The 16700-nt window shown below is 43.3% G+C and overlaps 2 protein-coding genes across 2 annotated transcripts; both read left to right on the forward strand.

Moving 5' to 3' along the window:
* Positions 1 to 6677: 6677 nt before the first annotated feature.
* LOC111872700 (non-classical arabinogalactan protein 31) lies at positions 6678 to 8288 on the forward strand. Its single transcript, XM_023866841.1, has 2 exons — positions 6678 to 6773; positions 7643 to 8288. The coding sequence occupies exons 1-2, from the start codon at positions 6759 to 6761 to the stop codon at positions 7952 to 7954; spliced, it is 327 nt and encodes a 108-aa protein (XP_023722609.1). The 5' UTR covers positions 6678 to 6758; the 3' UTR covers positions 7955 to 8288.
* A 3567-nt stretch (positions 8289 to 11855) lies between these two features.
* Positions 11856 to 13472, forward strand: LOC111872704 (36.4 kDa proline-rich protein-like). The gene is made up of 2 exons (XM_023866855.2): positions 11856 to 11950; positions 12756 to 13472. The coding sequence occupies exons 1-2, from the start codon at positions 11936 to 11938 to the stop codon at positions 13323 to 13325; spliced, it is 585 nt and encodes a 194-aa protein (XP_023722623.1). The 5' UTR covers positions 11856 to 11935; the 3' UTR covers positions 13326 to 13472.
* Positions 13473 to 16700: the final 3228 nt, after the last annotated feature.

A 16700-nucleotide genomic window follows, 5' to 3' on the forward strand; every position in this document is an offset into this window, starting at 1 on the left:
AATGAATGTGCAGGCGATAGAACGTTCTGTACTAACACAAATATATGTTGTTAGGCGAGAAGACTGTTCATGCAAAACATGTTTACTGGAGTGACAATCGGATGTTCTTACATCTATATATATATGAAGGATATTTTTTTTTCTGGAGGTAATGTCGTGTATTTAAAAAAATTCACGATTTAGAAGGTAGATGATTTTGCTTAAAGATGGAGGAAGTGCGTACCTCCACTGCTAGATGGCGTCTGACCCTTGAGGTTGGTGCAGGGCTAACCATTTGGATTTGCTTTCGAAAGACGTTCAGTTCGAATTTCAGTCGGGACATTTGTTACCCTGACGATTATGGTGGCCGCACGGTCTAAGGCATACAATCTCTTTGCCAAATCGAAAGCTGCAGTCGTGGGCTCGATTCCCAATCGAGGAATGCATGGCTGTGTGCTTTTATTTTGTGTTTGTGTTGTTCTATGTATAGACAGAGACCTTACGACGGGCTGATCTACTGTCCGGGGAGTCCTACCAACTCTGTATGGGATTACGAAATTGAAGATTGGATCAGGGCCCAATAAAGGGCTGTAGAGCCATTGATGTATAAATGATTGGGTCAATCAATCGATATTTGTTAAGCTAACTGAGATTATCCGTCATCTTCCTCATTTGTTTCTCGAAAATTCTAACATATCACCCAAATAGGCCACGACAGCTTCCCTCCAAATTCATTTGTACATCTAATTCATCTGTGATCCCACTTTTCGGAGTTCCACGGAAAACACACTGGCTCCAGTAGCTTACGTTTGGGGCTATCTTTGTTAACAGAACCATGAACAATTAGTACCTAGTGGCGTGCAGGTTGCCCAACTTGTCCACTGCGGGGGTTAGTACATCTTACCCTCTCAATGTAACTTATGCATATTCTGTACAAAAGCTACTCAGAAACCACAATGCTGCGAAGGAAGTTATTGCCAAAGTGGTAACCTATATTGGGATAGGGGCCCCTCCTAACTTCGGACTCGTGTCATGTTTCAGAGATTTGCGACACGTCAAGAAGAACACAATATAGTGAAAGAAACAAGAGAAATGTACGTCTACAATAGTATAAAACTGTTACAAAATTTTTCAGAACATGACAGAATAAGTAATGCCTATCCCTCACAGTACGAAACTACTTAAAGCATAAAAATAAATTCCATACGTTTCTGGTTGGAACATTCCGTGCCCCAAGATACATTATGGTCTTTGGTATCCAAGATCGACTCCGGATTCAGAGAATATGATATGAAGTCAGTTTGCAGGGCCACACGCCGGTTCAATCCGCAGAAGAGTATGCTGAAAGTCCTGATACAATGCGGCTCTCAATGGACAGCGAGTCCATGTTCGGATGTAGGTGTGAAGTTGTACGTAACAAGCTGCACCGCGAGACTCGGTCTGCAGAACCTCGTTTATCAGGAAACTGTATGTCACATGAGGTGAGGGTGACTGCATAGTAGGAGAGGTTTTGTCACGTACGTAGATATTTCTATCGAACCGAAAACTCTCCTTAGGAGTCTAGAAATTCCGTCGTAAACATCAACCACTAGGCACTTAAAACTGATCAATTTTCTCAAACCTTCGTCAAAATCCATTATATGATTTACTGTACAGTTCTTTTTCCGTCCACCGCGCAACATCAAGATTTATAATTAAATGCTTTTCACTGCAGTAGATGTCTCCGCTTCCTAGGCCACCATCGGCTGCGATGAAATTCGTGAAATATGCAGTGCCTTCTGCACTACTGCGATCGGTCTTTCTCCATATCTACAGTGCTTCTAAGTGAATTCTGTGTAGTTCTCCTTCCTGTGCCCCTGTATTGCGGAACGCCTGTTGCCTGTCGAGTGTGCAGTGTGGCTGTTACGGGCCATTGCACAATGCATCCCGGTTGTTGGTGTATTTGTAGTGAACTTAAGCCCTTCGTAAACGCAATTTTAATTTATGGCTTTCCTTTCATGTTACTTCCTGTACTTTGGATGTAGTTGAAAGTCCTTGTCATCCTTATCATCGATTTGTCCTGCGTTCTGGTGACGAGAGGAGATATATGCTTCTTAGCTTAATAATTTACCAACCTAATTTTGAAAAAGAAATTGATGAGGTGACCAAACAGTTTGTCTATATATACATGGCTGTGTCAGTATAATGTGGCATGTAGACCTGTTACTTGGCAACGACTGCGGAAGAAGCAGCCATATATAAAAGCCATTACCGAGTAACGGCTTCGCAAGCAGACATATTTTGACGAAACAAATGGAAATAGCAACAGAGGAATGGTGTTTCCTTCGGTCCGTGTCGAGATGTTATAAGCAGGATAGTTAATTGAGAGTCAGCTGAGCGAATCGTAGAAGGTGAAGGGAAAGGAACCCAGTGGATGGTATAACTGGGCCACCCTGTACCTGGGGGAAACAGTAAAATATGGTCATGTGTCCCATGAGTTCGGAAACTAGAATAACTGCGCTGGCGAGGACCAGCAGAAATTGTAAAAGACATGTCCCTCATCTCGTCAGAGAAGGCGACCCACATCAACAAACCCATAAATGTCTGCCAATAATAAAAATTTGGTCTTGTGCCCCAGATGGGTGCTTGACACCAAGACAGACTGGCCGACTGACCGTCGGTTGAAACATAACTTCGACTCCTTGCTTTGACTTTGAGAGCCGCCAGGAGGCAAGAATATGTGTATGGAAGCAGAGGACATTGTTAGGATACGTCACCAGGCAACTGGTGGTGAAATCTTAATAAATTGAAAACACTTTACGTGTGCTGTGGTTACAGAGAATGTGCAAGTCAGCGAGACTGTTGCAATTACATTATATTGGTGTTGAATAAATCAAATTACGAATCCAATCTCCATATAAAATCACTCAATCACATAAGAGTATGAATCTCGCTTAACAAGTTTTGAATGCCTGAACGAATTAGTATGAAGCTTGGATTATATATCAAGCCAACTGAACCCATCTCAACGTTGTAATTCATATATTCGTTCGTCAGTACTACCAACACTCCAAAGTCTCATATTCTTGAAGTAACAACCATGCTATTAGATTTTAAAGGGTTCTGACGATGGTGGATGACACACAGAATTACTGGGGTGTTCATGAGAACAAGGCCGAACAGAGATCCGCAACAGACGTCACAGTGCGTCTACAGTATTCCCTGTGAGTGTGAGAAGTTATATTGTGAAAACAGGGAGAACTCTAGCCAAGCACAATCTCCAACAGTGTCCTCTACAAAAATCAAAATTGGCCCAACACGCCTATGAAGAGGGCCACAGAGTAGAATGAGATGATGCCAGCATTTTGGAAATTTAAAGTAACAGGACGTATAGGAAATATAATGAATCGACCCATATGACATGCTTAACCAATTCAATCAGCCAACCCAGTTTGGACATTTCTCCTATCTGGATATCCCTCATCAGCAATGAGGTTTATAACTTTCAGAAAAGATTTGTATGACGTAACAGACTCTTCATGCGTCTCCACAAAGTTCGAGTCAGTTTACTCCACAGATGGCACTAGTTGTAGACATTATATGTCTTCACAATTTTCCCCCACTTCTTCGCATTTGTGCTCATGCACTTGGTTTTTTGTCAGCTAGGTTTCTAGCACAAATTTCTACCTCCTTTTTTATCCTAGTGCCACGAATGTGCGTGCTCTATCACAATTTTGTTTTATGGTTTCTTTTTATCGTCCACTGAATTAGCCTAGTCCTATGTGTTGAAATAGCTGAGTAAATGTGAGAAGAGAGCGTCGGGACGCCACTGGTAAGTTGGGCACAGCGTCGGCCTGGCAGCACAGGGAAATCTAAGGACGGCAAGCGATACAACATCCGCCACCCCCCACAATAAACACTGGTAAACGAAATCGTTTTCTGTTGATATAAGTTTCATATTGTAACCAACCGAACAGGCTGACCCATGAAGTGATTATCTTGACTTGCATTCGGAGGGAGACAGATTCGAACCTCGCCCGGGACGCCAAATTATTTCATTGGGAGTTTTCTACAGTTTTCATGGCACCTTGAAGGAAATTCAATGAAGTAGGCCACGACCGCCTCTTTCCAATTATTCCCGCCTTCTCATTCATCAGCTGTGAAATCTTCGACACTGTGTATTCTAAGCTACTGAAAGCGCAGATAAACCATTAATATCGCGTCCAATAGCTAGCGGGGTACCTGGTAGGGTATTTTTTTATTTCTAGTGTGGTAGGACTAAGGCCCTTGTACTGCGGCCGCTTCTGGCCTATTGTACCAGCCCCAGATGATAGGTGAGAGTGATTGTGGAGCAATTGGTGGAATGAAGATTGGCAAGGGAAACCGAAATACTCGGAGAAAACCCGCCCCAGCGCCACTTTGTCCACCACAAATCCCACTTGACCGGACCCGGAATCGAACCCGGCCGCAGCGGTGGGAAGACAGCGACTAACCGCTTGAGCTATGGCGCGGCCCTGGTAGGGTAGTTGGTTGAGGCACTATGCTACAAGCCGGAAGGTCGTGGGTTCCAGTACTAATTAGGTGGATATTCCAATTTACCTAATCTTCCCAGCAGCATTATTGTCCCGTGGTAGACTCATCCTCTAACAGAAATGAGTACCAGGAATCTTTCAGGGGGCAGGCGCGTAAGGCTGAGCCGATTGTTTAGAGAAAATGGAGGACCTCGCCGTCTCACAGCAATATGGGCCTTCACTTACTCTTATAAGGATAGCTTTACCTCTTCTTTACCACCAGGCAGCAGCCATAAACTCATGTTCTGCACAATTAGAATGAAGCAGGAAACGCAGCTCGGTGTTCATAGCAGTGTGTGAAAATACTGTGCAGTGACACGTACCAGCCACACTGCACACTCGACAGGCAACAGGCCTAACGCAATACAGGGGCACAGGAAGGAGAACTACACAGAATTCACTTAGAAGCGCTGTACATATGGAGAAACACCGATCGCAGTAGTGCAGAAGGCACTGCATTTTCCACGAATTTCAACGCAGCCGATGGTGGCCTAGGAGGCGGAGACATCTAGTGCAGTGAAAAGGATTTAATTATAAATCTTGATGTTGCGCGGTGGACGGAAAGAGAACTGTACAGTATATCATATAATGGATTTTGACGAAGTTTTGAGAAAATTGATCAGTTTTAAGTGACTAGAGGTTGATGTTTACGGCGGAATTTCCAGTCTCATAGGGAGAGTTCTGGGTTCGATAGAAATATCTACGTACGTGACAAAACCTCTCCTACTATACAGTCACCCTCACCTCATGTGACATACATTTTCCTGATAAACGAGGCTCTGCAGACCGAGTCTCCGCAGTGAAGCTTGTTGCGTACTAGTTCACACCTATATCCGAACATGGACTCACTTTTCATTGAGAGCCGCATTGTATCAGGACTTTCAGCATACTCTTCTGCGGATTGAACCCGCGTGTGGTCCTGCAAACTAACTTCATATAATATTCTCTGAATCCGGAGTCGATCTTGGATACCAAAGACCATAATGTATCTTGGGGTTCTGAATGTTCCAACCAGAAACGTATGGAATTTATTTTTATGCTTTAAGTAGTTTCGTACTGTGAGGGATGACTGATGAATTAGGCATTGGAATCGATTTGGTGGGAAGCGGTTGTGACCCACTCGAGGTGTTGTCATAGAATTTTCCTGGAGCAAGTGAGGAAAACGGCGGAGAATCTAAAGCAAGGTAACAACTATTCATTCATCAATAGCTCTACAGCGCTTTGTCGAGTCCTGAGCTCTTCATGAGTTTTGTAATCTAACAGAATTAGGAGGACTCCTTAGACGGGCGATCATGCCGTCGCAAGGCCTTTGCAAATACACAGAACAACACAAATACAACATAAACGCAGACAGTCATGCGTACCTCGATTGGGAGTCGAACGCATGACTGCAGTGTACGAGTTGGAGAAGAGATTTTTTGCCTTAGGCCGTGCGGCCACTGTGATCGGCAGTGTAACCTATATGCCGAATGAGATTCGAACAGAACGGCTCCCATATAGAAGTCCAGATGTTAGTATTGCTCAAGCCTGCTCGGGTTCATGTCATCTACTTTCGGAGGTCCATCTTCAAATAATTCTTCTATTTTCTACCTTGCGGAAAGTTCTTAAATACACTGCATAGCCTCCAGACCATTATCCTTCATATATATATATATATATATATATATATCTGTGAGAGCACGCGAGTGTCACTACAGTAAACATGTTTTGCATAAAAGAACCTTCCTGCCTATTTTTTCCTCTTTGGCGGTACAGCCCCAATTTGGGCCTTGGCCTACCTCAATGAAATTCTTCGGTTAAGTCGTTCTTAGACATTCGGTGGGACTCTTGAGCGGGTGATCAGCTCGTCGCAAGGCTCATACCTGTACACAAACACAGAAAAACGCAAACACGCAACACAAACACTAAACATCCATACCGTGAGTGGGATTCGAACTTATGATCCTCGCTTCCGAGCAAGCGGAGACAATGTATGCCTTAGACCGCTCGGCTACCGTGACCGGTCTCCTTCCAGCTTTCCCTACATATCTTTGCATAAGTACAGAATATTACATCGCCTGCACATTCATTTTGTTTATTAACCTAATAAGTAGCTGTGTTTGTGATTCAGTGCTCCCAGTTCAGCAGTTTGCCACTTCCGAAATGGATCTCCTAAATTGAGGGACACCTGCTCAAACAGACGGGTTCCTATATAAGGCACGGCCTTGCTGTATTATCATTGACTTCGCAATGGCTCGTTACGCGGTAAGTGGCAGAACAGTTTCAGGAAGCAACTGGTAATATGAACGCGGGGCATTGTAGGCGACCCGAGCGGGCGCCGTATTTTACAGATTTTTTGCTGCTTGTTTGTTGCTGTCTACTTGCTTGGCTTACTTTTCCGTCCCGAATTTGGAGACGGTATATTCCGTCCAGAATCTGGTGAACTTATACCGGAATACACGGCGTTACAGCCCCCCCTTTCGACTATTTTAACAGAGAGCTATTGACGATATATCGAAAATTTATTACTGAAATTCCATACCAAAGTTCCGTTAAACTGATTTAGGAATTAAGACATCAAGGAAGGTATTCATGACCATGCTCAGAAATACTAACCAATTGTGATGACGTTTGCTTGGTTTTGATCTGTTTTATATGGCTAGGGGGAGACGAGATGTAATTTTCGTTGCCGTGAGGTACTAATGAAGCCTCTCTTACCTGCCGTCGCCTTCATTTCAAGTGGTGTAAATTATTGTCATAAAAGATACTCTACAAACCTAATGATGACCGTGAAGCTTGTTGTACCCTATATCACACCCACAACCGAACGTGGACTGAGAGCAGCATTGTGGTTGGATTTTCAGTATATTTTTCAGGATATTCAGAATTGCGTTGGGCAATCCATAGTGCACTTTCTCTCTCAGAAATGTTGGAATTTCTTTCTATTCCTAAGTATTTCTGTACTGTCAGTAACGAACGGTTTGTAGTCTGCCATCTTCTGAAGGAAATATTAGACTTTTAAGATTATTTGAGTCCTGATGAGCCGACGAGCTGAGAAATAGTGAGCAATCATGGGTTCTATTAATGACACAGAATGTGAGGAATGTTGTACGTAACTTTCCTCTGGTTTGCAGATACTCCTTCTTACCGCAACCTTCGCCGTCGTGGCGGTCGCACTACCCAGACGGTGGGGTAATTGGGGAAAGCCACCACTTGGACTACCAGCTTGGCCACCAGCTTGGCCACCCCTTGGTTCACCAGCTTGGCCACCACATGGATCACCAGCTCGGCCACCACTTGGACCACCGGCTTGGCCACCACACCATCCAAGGCCTCCCACTGAGAAACCCACCACGGAAAGACCCACCACAGTGGAGCCCACAGAGGAGTCCACAACCGAGAGACCCACCACTGAGGGACCCGCCGCAGAGGAACCCAGCACCTAGTGACCCACCCCCGAGGAACCCGCCACCGAGAGAGCGAGCACCGATTAACCCAGCACCGAGAAACCCAGCACCGTGAGACCCACAACGGAAAAACCCACATCCGAAAGGCCCAGCACCGAGAGACCCACTACCGAAGGACCCACCACTGAGGAACCTACCGAGAATCACAGCGAAAACCGAGCGAGGAAGCCAGGGAGGAACCCAGTGGATGTCCAACAGAGTAGAGACCATCTGCTGCAACCCCTGATAATCCTCGTGTTTTCTCGGCCTATGTAGACCCAGTTTCGAATTGGCTGTTACACTTTAAAAATGGAAATAAATGTTGCATTTTAGATTTCGTGTTCTCTGTTCAGTCTCCATTTCAAACACAATATGTCCTCTGTCATTGTGTCCATACATTGAGTACAATTTCATAAGTAAAGCCTTGGGAGTTTTTAAATGGAATTTTAATGACGTCGTTTCCTCCAACTGGTCATGCAGGGCTCACTCATAATGAAGTTATAAACGTACATACACAAGGCCGCGCCATGACTTAAGCAGTTAGTCGCTGGCTTCTCACAGCGGCGACTCGGGTTCAAGCCTGGGTCAGGTCATTTGGGATTTGTGGTGGGGAAAAGTGGCACTGGGACAGGTTTTCTACAAGTATTTCTGTTTCCCCTGCCAATCTTCATTCCACCAATTGCTCCACAATCGCCCTTACGAGTATCTATCGTCTGGGGCTGTTACAATAGGTGAGTAGTGACCGCAGTACAAGTGGACTCAGTCTCACCGCACTATGAGCAGTGCAGATAAAACTTACCCCCCCCTCCAAAGGGAATCTTTCGTCTTTCTCCCCTTCCATTACGCTCTCCCTTCCCTGTACTTTTACTCTTTTCTTTCTGTTACATTTTACACGTTCTTCTGTTTTTCCACGCAAAGCGATCGAACTTTAGGGTAACTGATCACGATTTCCAATTGCTAAACGAGCTGATTTAAGGGCCGACCTCTACCATCGGCTTGCTCTCATGTCATATCAATACATAACATACCATTTCCATCTTTCAGCTTATTTAACTTTGCTGGAATTGAGGGTTTTAGATTTTTCCTAAACGTCGGTATATATCTATCAAGGTACACGATGACACATATCAAACAACGGTAACTTCTATGTTGACATTTTATCCAGAAATTCAACGAAGTAATTCCCTGGTATGCCGGTCACGGTAGCCGAGCGGTCTAAGGCATGCACTGTCTTCGCTCGCTCGGAAGCCGGGATCGTGGGTTCGAATCCCATTCAGGTTATGGATGTTTGTGTGCGTTTTTCTGTGTTTGTCTACAGGTAGAGGCCTTACGACGAGCTGATCACTCGCCCAAGGAGGCCTACCGTATGTGTAAGATCTAGAAAAACCGAAGTGAATGGAGTTCATGGAGGTAGGCCTAGGCCCACTGAGGCTGTAGTGCCAAGGAAAAAAGTTCCCTGGTATATATCTGTTTCTTTGTTAACTTATTTATTCATTCTAGCAGTAAGGGCAGTGTAAGAAAATGAGATTGTATGGCGTCGAATGACTGGATTATCATCGAATAATAAATTGTAAGGGATGTAGATGGGGCCAGACGCTGCCCAGTTTGAGAGACCTTCCTCGAATTCGGGGGAAAGCAGAAAAGAATGCACGCAGACTTCTGTCAAGATTACCGGCTTCCTGGCCAAGACTTGACCCCAGGATCTCCTGCATAGGATAATGGTTCGCTGTCCATCCGAAAGTGATGTTGAGTGAAAGCCCATTTTGTCCAATGACTCCTAGTTCGTCACCGCTGTCACAAAAGCAACGCACCCTCACATCTCTCCCTGCTTTTCATCGGAAAAATCAGACAACCGCTAATACAGGAACTGCTACTAATTCATGACGTTACCGGTCGACCAATCAGAGCTGTCCTTGCCCTCCACTGTTGTCGTTATTATGCACAGAATTCGCAGAGATGCATAAAGCCAACTTCCCTTCATTCGTTGGGACTCACTTTTCATTTTTGCGGCGTTGTTTTGCGACGTCACTTACTGCGCAAGGAGGAGCTGTCTAAATGTACTATTCGCCAAGTTCGTACAATTAGAATGGTAAAGTCAAGGAGGATCAAATGGGCAGGGCATATAGCATGCATGGGGGAAAACAAGAATGCATATAGCATTTTGGTGGGAATGGGGTCCACTAAGAAAATATAGACATGGTTTTAATCGTAATATTGTCACGAGTGTTAGTGACTATAAACGGGGGTTTGGTTTGGATTGGATAATTGAATTTATTACAACTTATACATTTTCACAGTCCGGGGGGACTAAAGGCTATACAGCGCTATCGCTTTTCTACACACTTTCCAGTACACTGTTGCAACAGCTCTAATGTGCTTAGTCTTCAAAATTCATATCCTGACAACTGATTTAACGCAGTCACACTGTAACATCAAATCACACATGAAGTTTTTAGTACTGTCTAGTTCCTTTCTTGCTCTTTGTTCTCAATCACCTGCGACTGCCAACTCCAAAATTCGATCCAATTCTAGCTGCGTGAGTTCCTCCTTATGTAGCCTAGGGCCGGACACCACGGAAAACACCGTTTTCTGTTGTTAAGGATTGTTCATAAATTTCCGTTTCCTAACAAAAACGTCCTATTGTTGACTGTGCTTTTGTTGCGGGATGTTTTTACTGACCCATTGCCTAGCAATGGGTATACACGTCACATTGCATCCTTCTTAATGACTATTCGTCCCGCATAGATTACAGGAGTATCGCCATTTTTTCTTATCCTAGAGCTGTGCTTGTAACATCTGCGACTGGTCTCACCTTCCTTCCCGTTCTTTCTCCATCCAAACCTGCTGCCCTTTCCATAAGTCCTCACGTCCGTAGCGGATCGCTGATAGGGAACCAGTTGATCCAGGTGTATCACTGTCCTCTTTTGTTTCTCATTACAAACGGTTGGGGCAAAACTGCCTAAAGTGGCCGGTGCTCCCATATTTCATGCTCCTACTCCTGGTGTAGTCCCTTCTTCCGTTTCGGACTGGGCCGACCCCCCCACAATGTCCAGATGCTTGCTGCCCGCAACCCGCTGGACATCCCAACAGCTCGTTTCACGTTCTCCAGGTCTTGCGTCTCTCTGAAGGTTTTGTTGAATTGCCTGTTGCTTTGTAGCTGTTGGTTCAGGCAGTGGTCCTTTATGTCACTCTTGCACTCCGGGCCTTTCCAACGGTTCTTCCCGCCCGTTCGTCATTTCTAGAATCTTGACGAAACCTGCACTCAGATAAGTACTAATGGTTCACGGTTCTGTTAACAAAGATAGCCCCAAACCTAACCTTTGGAAGCAAGTGTGTTTTCCGTAGAATTTCGAAAAGTGGGATCACAGATGAATTAGGTGTACGAATGAATTTGGAGGGAAGCGGTCGTGGTCTACTCGAGTTAGTATCATGAAATTTTCTTGAGACGAGTAAGGAGAATGTTGGGGAATCCAAATCAGGGTAACAAATATGCATTCATTCAATCACACATCAGTGGCTCTACTGGCATGTGTTGGGCCCTGACTGCACTTTCAGTTTCTTAATTCTATTCAGAGCCGGTGGAATATCACTCAGGTAAACATGCTTTGCATAAAGCAGCATTTGCGCTCTACCGAGATATATTTGCGTAAGTGCAGAAAGCTGCATTGCTGCACATGCATTTGGTTTAATTAGCTAATAAGAGATATAGTCATCTAGCGTATTTGCTGCTCCGATGCATCATGCTAGCCCATGAACACGAAAACAAGTTGTTTGTCCAGGTGGTAAGGTGGAGATGAGTGCCAAGTCAAACACATGACGAATCGATTTCTCTACCAATGCGTATCAAATCTGGCGATTCAGTGGCCACTTGTAAGAGGTTTGCCACGTCCGATATCCATCTTCAAAACTCATGGACACCTGCTCAAACAGACGGGTTCCTATATAAGACATGGCTCTGCTGTATTGTCATTGGACATCGCCATGGCTCGTTATGAGGTAAGTGGTAGAACAGATTCAGGAAGCAACTGGTAATATGAACGCGGGTCACTGTAGGAGACCCTAGCGGGCACCATATTTTATAGATATTTTGCTGCTTGTTTGTTGCTGTCTACTTGCTTGGCTTACTTTTCCGTCCTGAATTTGGAGATGGTATATTCCGTCCAGAATCTGGTGAACGTATACCGGAATACACGGCGTAACAGCCCCCTATTTTGACTATTTTATCAGAGAGCTATTGACGATATATCGAAAATTTATTACTAGTTATATGAAATTTCATAACAAGGTTCCATTAAAGTGATAGACTTAAAATACCAAGGACGGTATTCTTGACCATGTCCAGAAAGAGTAACTAATTGTGAGGATTTTTTAAGTTTGTTTGGATTTATGTAGCCGGGCGGGAGAGAGACGGAATTTTGGTGCTCTTTGGGAACTCTGGTTCGATTCTACCCTGATTTTACTAATAAATCCTCTCTTTCCGTTCCATCGACATCACTTCAAGGGGTATAAATTAGTGTAAGAAATGACTCTCCGAAAAACTAATGGTTTCCGTGCAGCTTGTTGTGCACTAAATCACACCCATATGCGAACATTGACTGAGAGCGCATTGTGGTTGTACTTCTAGTTCTGTGCTGTCAGTAACAAACTGTATACAGTCTGTCATCATCTGAGAAAATTATTACATTTTTACGATTATTTCACTCCTGATGAGCCTACGAGGTGATAAGTACTGAGCAATCACCGGGCTAATATATACATTTAATGTGAGCAATGGTGTTCATAACTTTCCTCTGGTTTGCAGATACTCCTTGTTGCCGCAGCCTTCGCTGTCGTAGCGCTCGCCGAACCCGAACAGTGGGGCTATCCGGAAAAATCACCAGTTGTAGTACCAGTTTTGCCACCATATTATCGACCAGGTTTCCCAGTCCGGCCACCATACGGAATACCAGTTTTGCCACCATATGGACCACTAGTTCCGTCACCATATCGACCACTCATTCCGTCACCATATCGACCACTCATTCCGTCACCATATCGACCACTACTTCCGCCACCATATGGACCACTCGTTCCGTCACCATATGGACCACTAGTTCCGCCACCATATGGACCACTCGTTCCGTTACCATATGGACCACTGGTTCCGCCACCATATGGACCACTGGTTCCGCCACTAATTGGAACACCTGGTTTGTCAATAATTGTATCACCAACTGTGCCAGTCCCTGTTCTGCCATACTGGCCGCCTCTCCGTCCTCCACATCGTCCTGAGAAACCTGATGAGAAACCTGAAGAGAAACCTGTCGAGAAACCTGTCGAGAAACCTGTCGAGAAACCTGAAGAGAAACCTGTCGAGAAACCACACGAATAACGTGTGACTGAGGCTCCTTTTGAAGCCCAAAATTCGTGAGACCATCCGCTGCAGCCCCAAAATATCCTCGTGTTCCTCGGGCGATGTTGGTCCACATTTGAATTGTATGTTAAACTTTGAACATGGAAATAAATTTTGCATAATTGATTTAGTTGTTCTCATTTCAATCTTACTTTTCTTAGGTAATGTGTGCTGTGTAATTGTGCTCTATTATACATTGTGTATAATTCCGCAAATTAGATTTGGGATTTTTAATGGAATATTAATGGAAAAACTACCACATTATCACTTTTCCTGGATAGTCTCTACCCAAAAACAGAAGATCGCATTAAGTGGAGGAACTGTTTTGGAAGAGACTGTGGACCTGTCGTCTGACAGATTACTGATGACTGACTGACTCTAATTGGCATGGCTTTATAAATATACTTACGAAACTACCCTCTACAAGGCAGTCGTTCTTCCTCCCTTTCATTTTGCTGTTTCTGCACTGTATTTTCAATAGTCTCATTCTGTTATATTTTACACCTCCTGATGTTTTTCCATGCAGAGCGTGGAGTTACTGAGCAGGATTTCCAATTACAAGGCGGGCTCTTTTAAAGGCCTACTTCCACCTTCGCCTTTCTTGCAACTTATTCAAATAAATATCATACAATTTCAATTTTTTCAACTTATTGTGAAATGTTCGACTTTATGCGTACTGTGCAATATAGGATATAAGTGTATGTATTTTAAATCAAAACACCTATTGTGATGGTAGTTTCCAGTTTGTAATGATGTTCCATCTGAAGATGGTCCGTAAGGAACGAAACATGTAAGGGAGATAAGTTTTCACGTAGTGAAAACTTATATGTCATATTGGACGGAGTGATTTGTATTTGTTATTTCACTTCTCTCATAGTAGAAACACTAGAATCCTCCAGAACCTATTCATATATCTACCAAGGTGTACGATGTCACATATCAGACAACCGTAACTTCTGTGTTCACACTTTATCCAGAATTTCAACGAAGTAATTCCCTGGTATATGTCTATTTCTTTGTTAACTTATGTATTCACTCTAGCAGTAAGGACGGTGTAAGAAAATGAAATTCAGTAGCGTAGAATGACTGGATTATCATCGAATAATAAATTTTAAGGGATGTAGATGGGACAAGACGCTGCCCAGTTTGTGGTACCTTCCTCGAATTCGCGGGGAGCAGAAGTTAATCAACGCAGAAATTCTGTCAGGATTTTTTTTTTCATTTCATGCATCGTGTTCTGTTATATTATACAACTTCTTTATTACAACCGTCACAACACAACTAAATTGAGGTCAGTGCCTAGTTTTGGCTCTGCTATATGTTTCGGCTATTAACAGCCATCATGAAGCAAATACACGTACATGGTTAACATATACACACCACTTAATCGCAGTGCTAGTAAAATTGGATACAATACTATTAATTATATAAAATACTTGACGTAAAAATACAATAAATTATATTATATAAAACAAGAATAAAATTTTTTGATTGATGTTTTACGTCATTGAGTCAGTCGTTGGTTTTTGTAATATTGATGCGTTCCCACGGACAAATTGGAATATTCTATATTTTGTGTATATATAAAAATGTATTGGAGGCTCGTGATGTAGCTGTAGTAATATCAATGTTAATTATTTAGTTGGTGCCTCATCTTACAAAATATTGTCCATTCTGAAAAGAATGTAAACAGCGACTCGTCAGCGTCCACCCGGCAGCACAGGGGAATTTGTTGGCGGAAAATAATTGACCTCCCCACCAGCCAGAATAAATATTATTAACCAAATTCTGTTTCTGTGAAATAAATCTCATACCGTAACCAACCGAACAGGCTGGCCCGTGAAGTGATGATCTTAACCTTCATTCGGAAGAAGCCAAGATCGAAACTTGGCAGGGCGGCCAACTTAACTCATTAGGGGTTTTCTGCGTTTTTCATAAGCATCTTTAAGGAAATTCTTTGACATAGGTCACGATCGCTGTCTCCAATTATTCCCAACTTATTTTTCATCAGCTATGATATCATTCGACGCTATGTTACTGAAAGCACATAAAAAACTGTAATATCGTGACCAGTAGCTAGCAGCCATGAACTCATGTTCTGTACAAATTATAATACAGCATAACTTATAATGAATCAGGACACGCAGCTCGGTGTTCATGGCAGTGTCTGAAAACACTCTGCAGTGACACACAACAAGCACACTGCACACTCGATAGAGTACAGGCCTACCAGAAGACAGAGTACATGCCGCTCACATGGAGCCATTACACTGACTTCATTCAGAAAATTGTAAATACGAAAACACAGATCGCAGTTTTGAAGATGGAACAGAAGTTTCACCGAATTTAAACGTACCTGCCGATGGCCGAGTATGCTGAAACATGTAGTGCAGTGATGAATTTCGAAAACAATTAAATTTAATTCTGGAGATTGCTACATGATGGACAGTACAGAGAAATCAATTATAAAATGGATTTTGACGAAGTTTTGACAAAATGATCAGTTTTAAGTGACTAGGGTTCAGTGTATAATGCAGAATTTCTAGTCTCCTAAGGAGAGTTTTCGGTTCGATAGAAATATCTACGTACGTGACAACACCTCTCTTACTATACCGTCACCCTCACTTCATGTGACATATATTTTCCTGATAAACGAGGCTCTGCAGACCGAGTTTCCGCGGTGCAGCTTGTTACGTCCTAGTTCACACCTATATCCGAACATGTAGACACTGTCCATTGAGAGCCGCATTGTATCAGTATTTTCAGCATACACTTCTGCGGATTGAACCGGCGTGTGGCCCTGCAAACTGATTTCCTATCATATCCTCAGAATACGGAGTCGACCCTGGTTCCTTAAGTGAGTCCGGGAGAAATTCCAACCATGTCATTTCCAATCGGTCATTAACCGTTATATTTTACAATGATTAAAATACATATATCATTAATGAATGTGAAATGTTTTAAATATTTGGATAGCTTGTTAGCAGACGATGGAAGGTGTACTAGTGAAATTAAATCCAGGATTGCCATTGCAAAAGCTGCATTTAGTAAGAAGAAGAATCTTTTTACCAGCAAATTGGACTTAAATTTGAGGAATAAACTAGTGAAATGCTACATTTGGAGCATAGCTCTGTATGGGGCTGAAACATGGACACTTAGGGCAGTAGATCAGAAACATCTGGAAAGTTTCGAAATGTGGTGTCGGAGAAGGATGAGAAGATGGGTTGGACCGATTATGTGATAAATGAAGAAGTGTTATTTAGAGTCAGTGAGCAGAGGAATATCCTACATGAAATAAGAAAACGGAAGGCTAATTGGATTGGTCATGTTTTACGCAGAAACTGCCTTCTAAAA

Source organism: Cryptotermes secundus, unplaced genomic scaffold (assembly GCF_002891405.2).
Source record: "Cryptotermes secundus unplaced genomic scaffold, Csec_1.0 scaffold1013, whole genome shotgun sequence".
In the NCBI taxonomy this organism is placed as follows: domain Eukaryota; kingdom Metazoa; phylum Arthropoda; class Insecta; order Blattodea; family Kalotermitidae; genus Cryptotermes; species Cryptotermes secundus.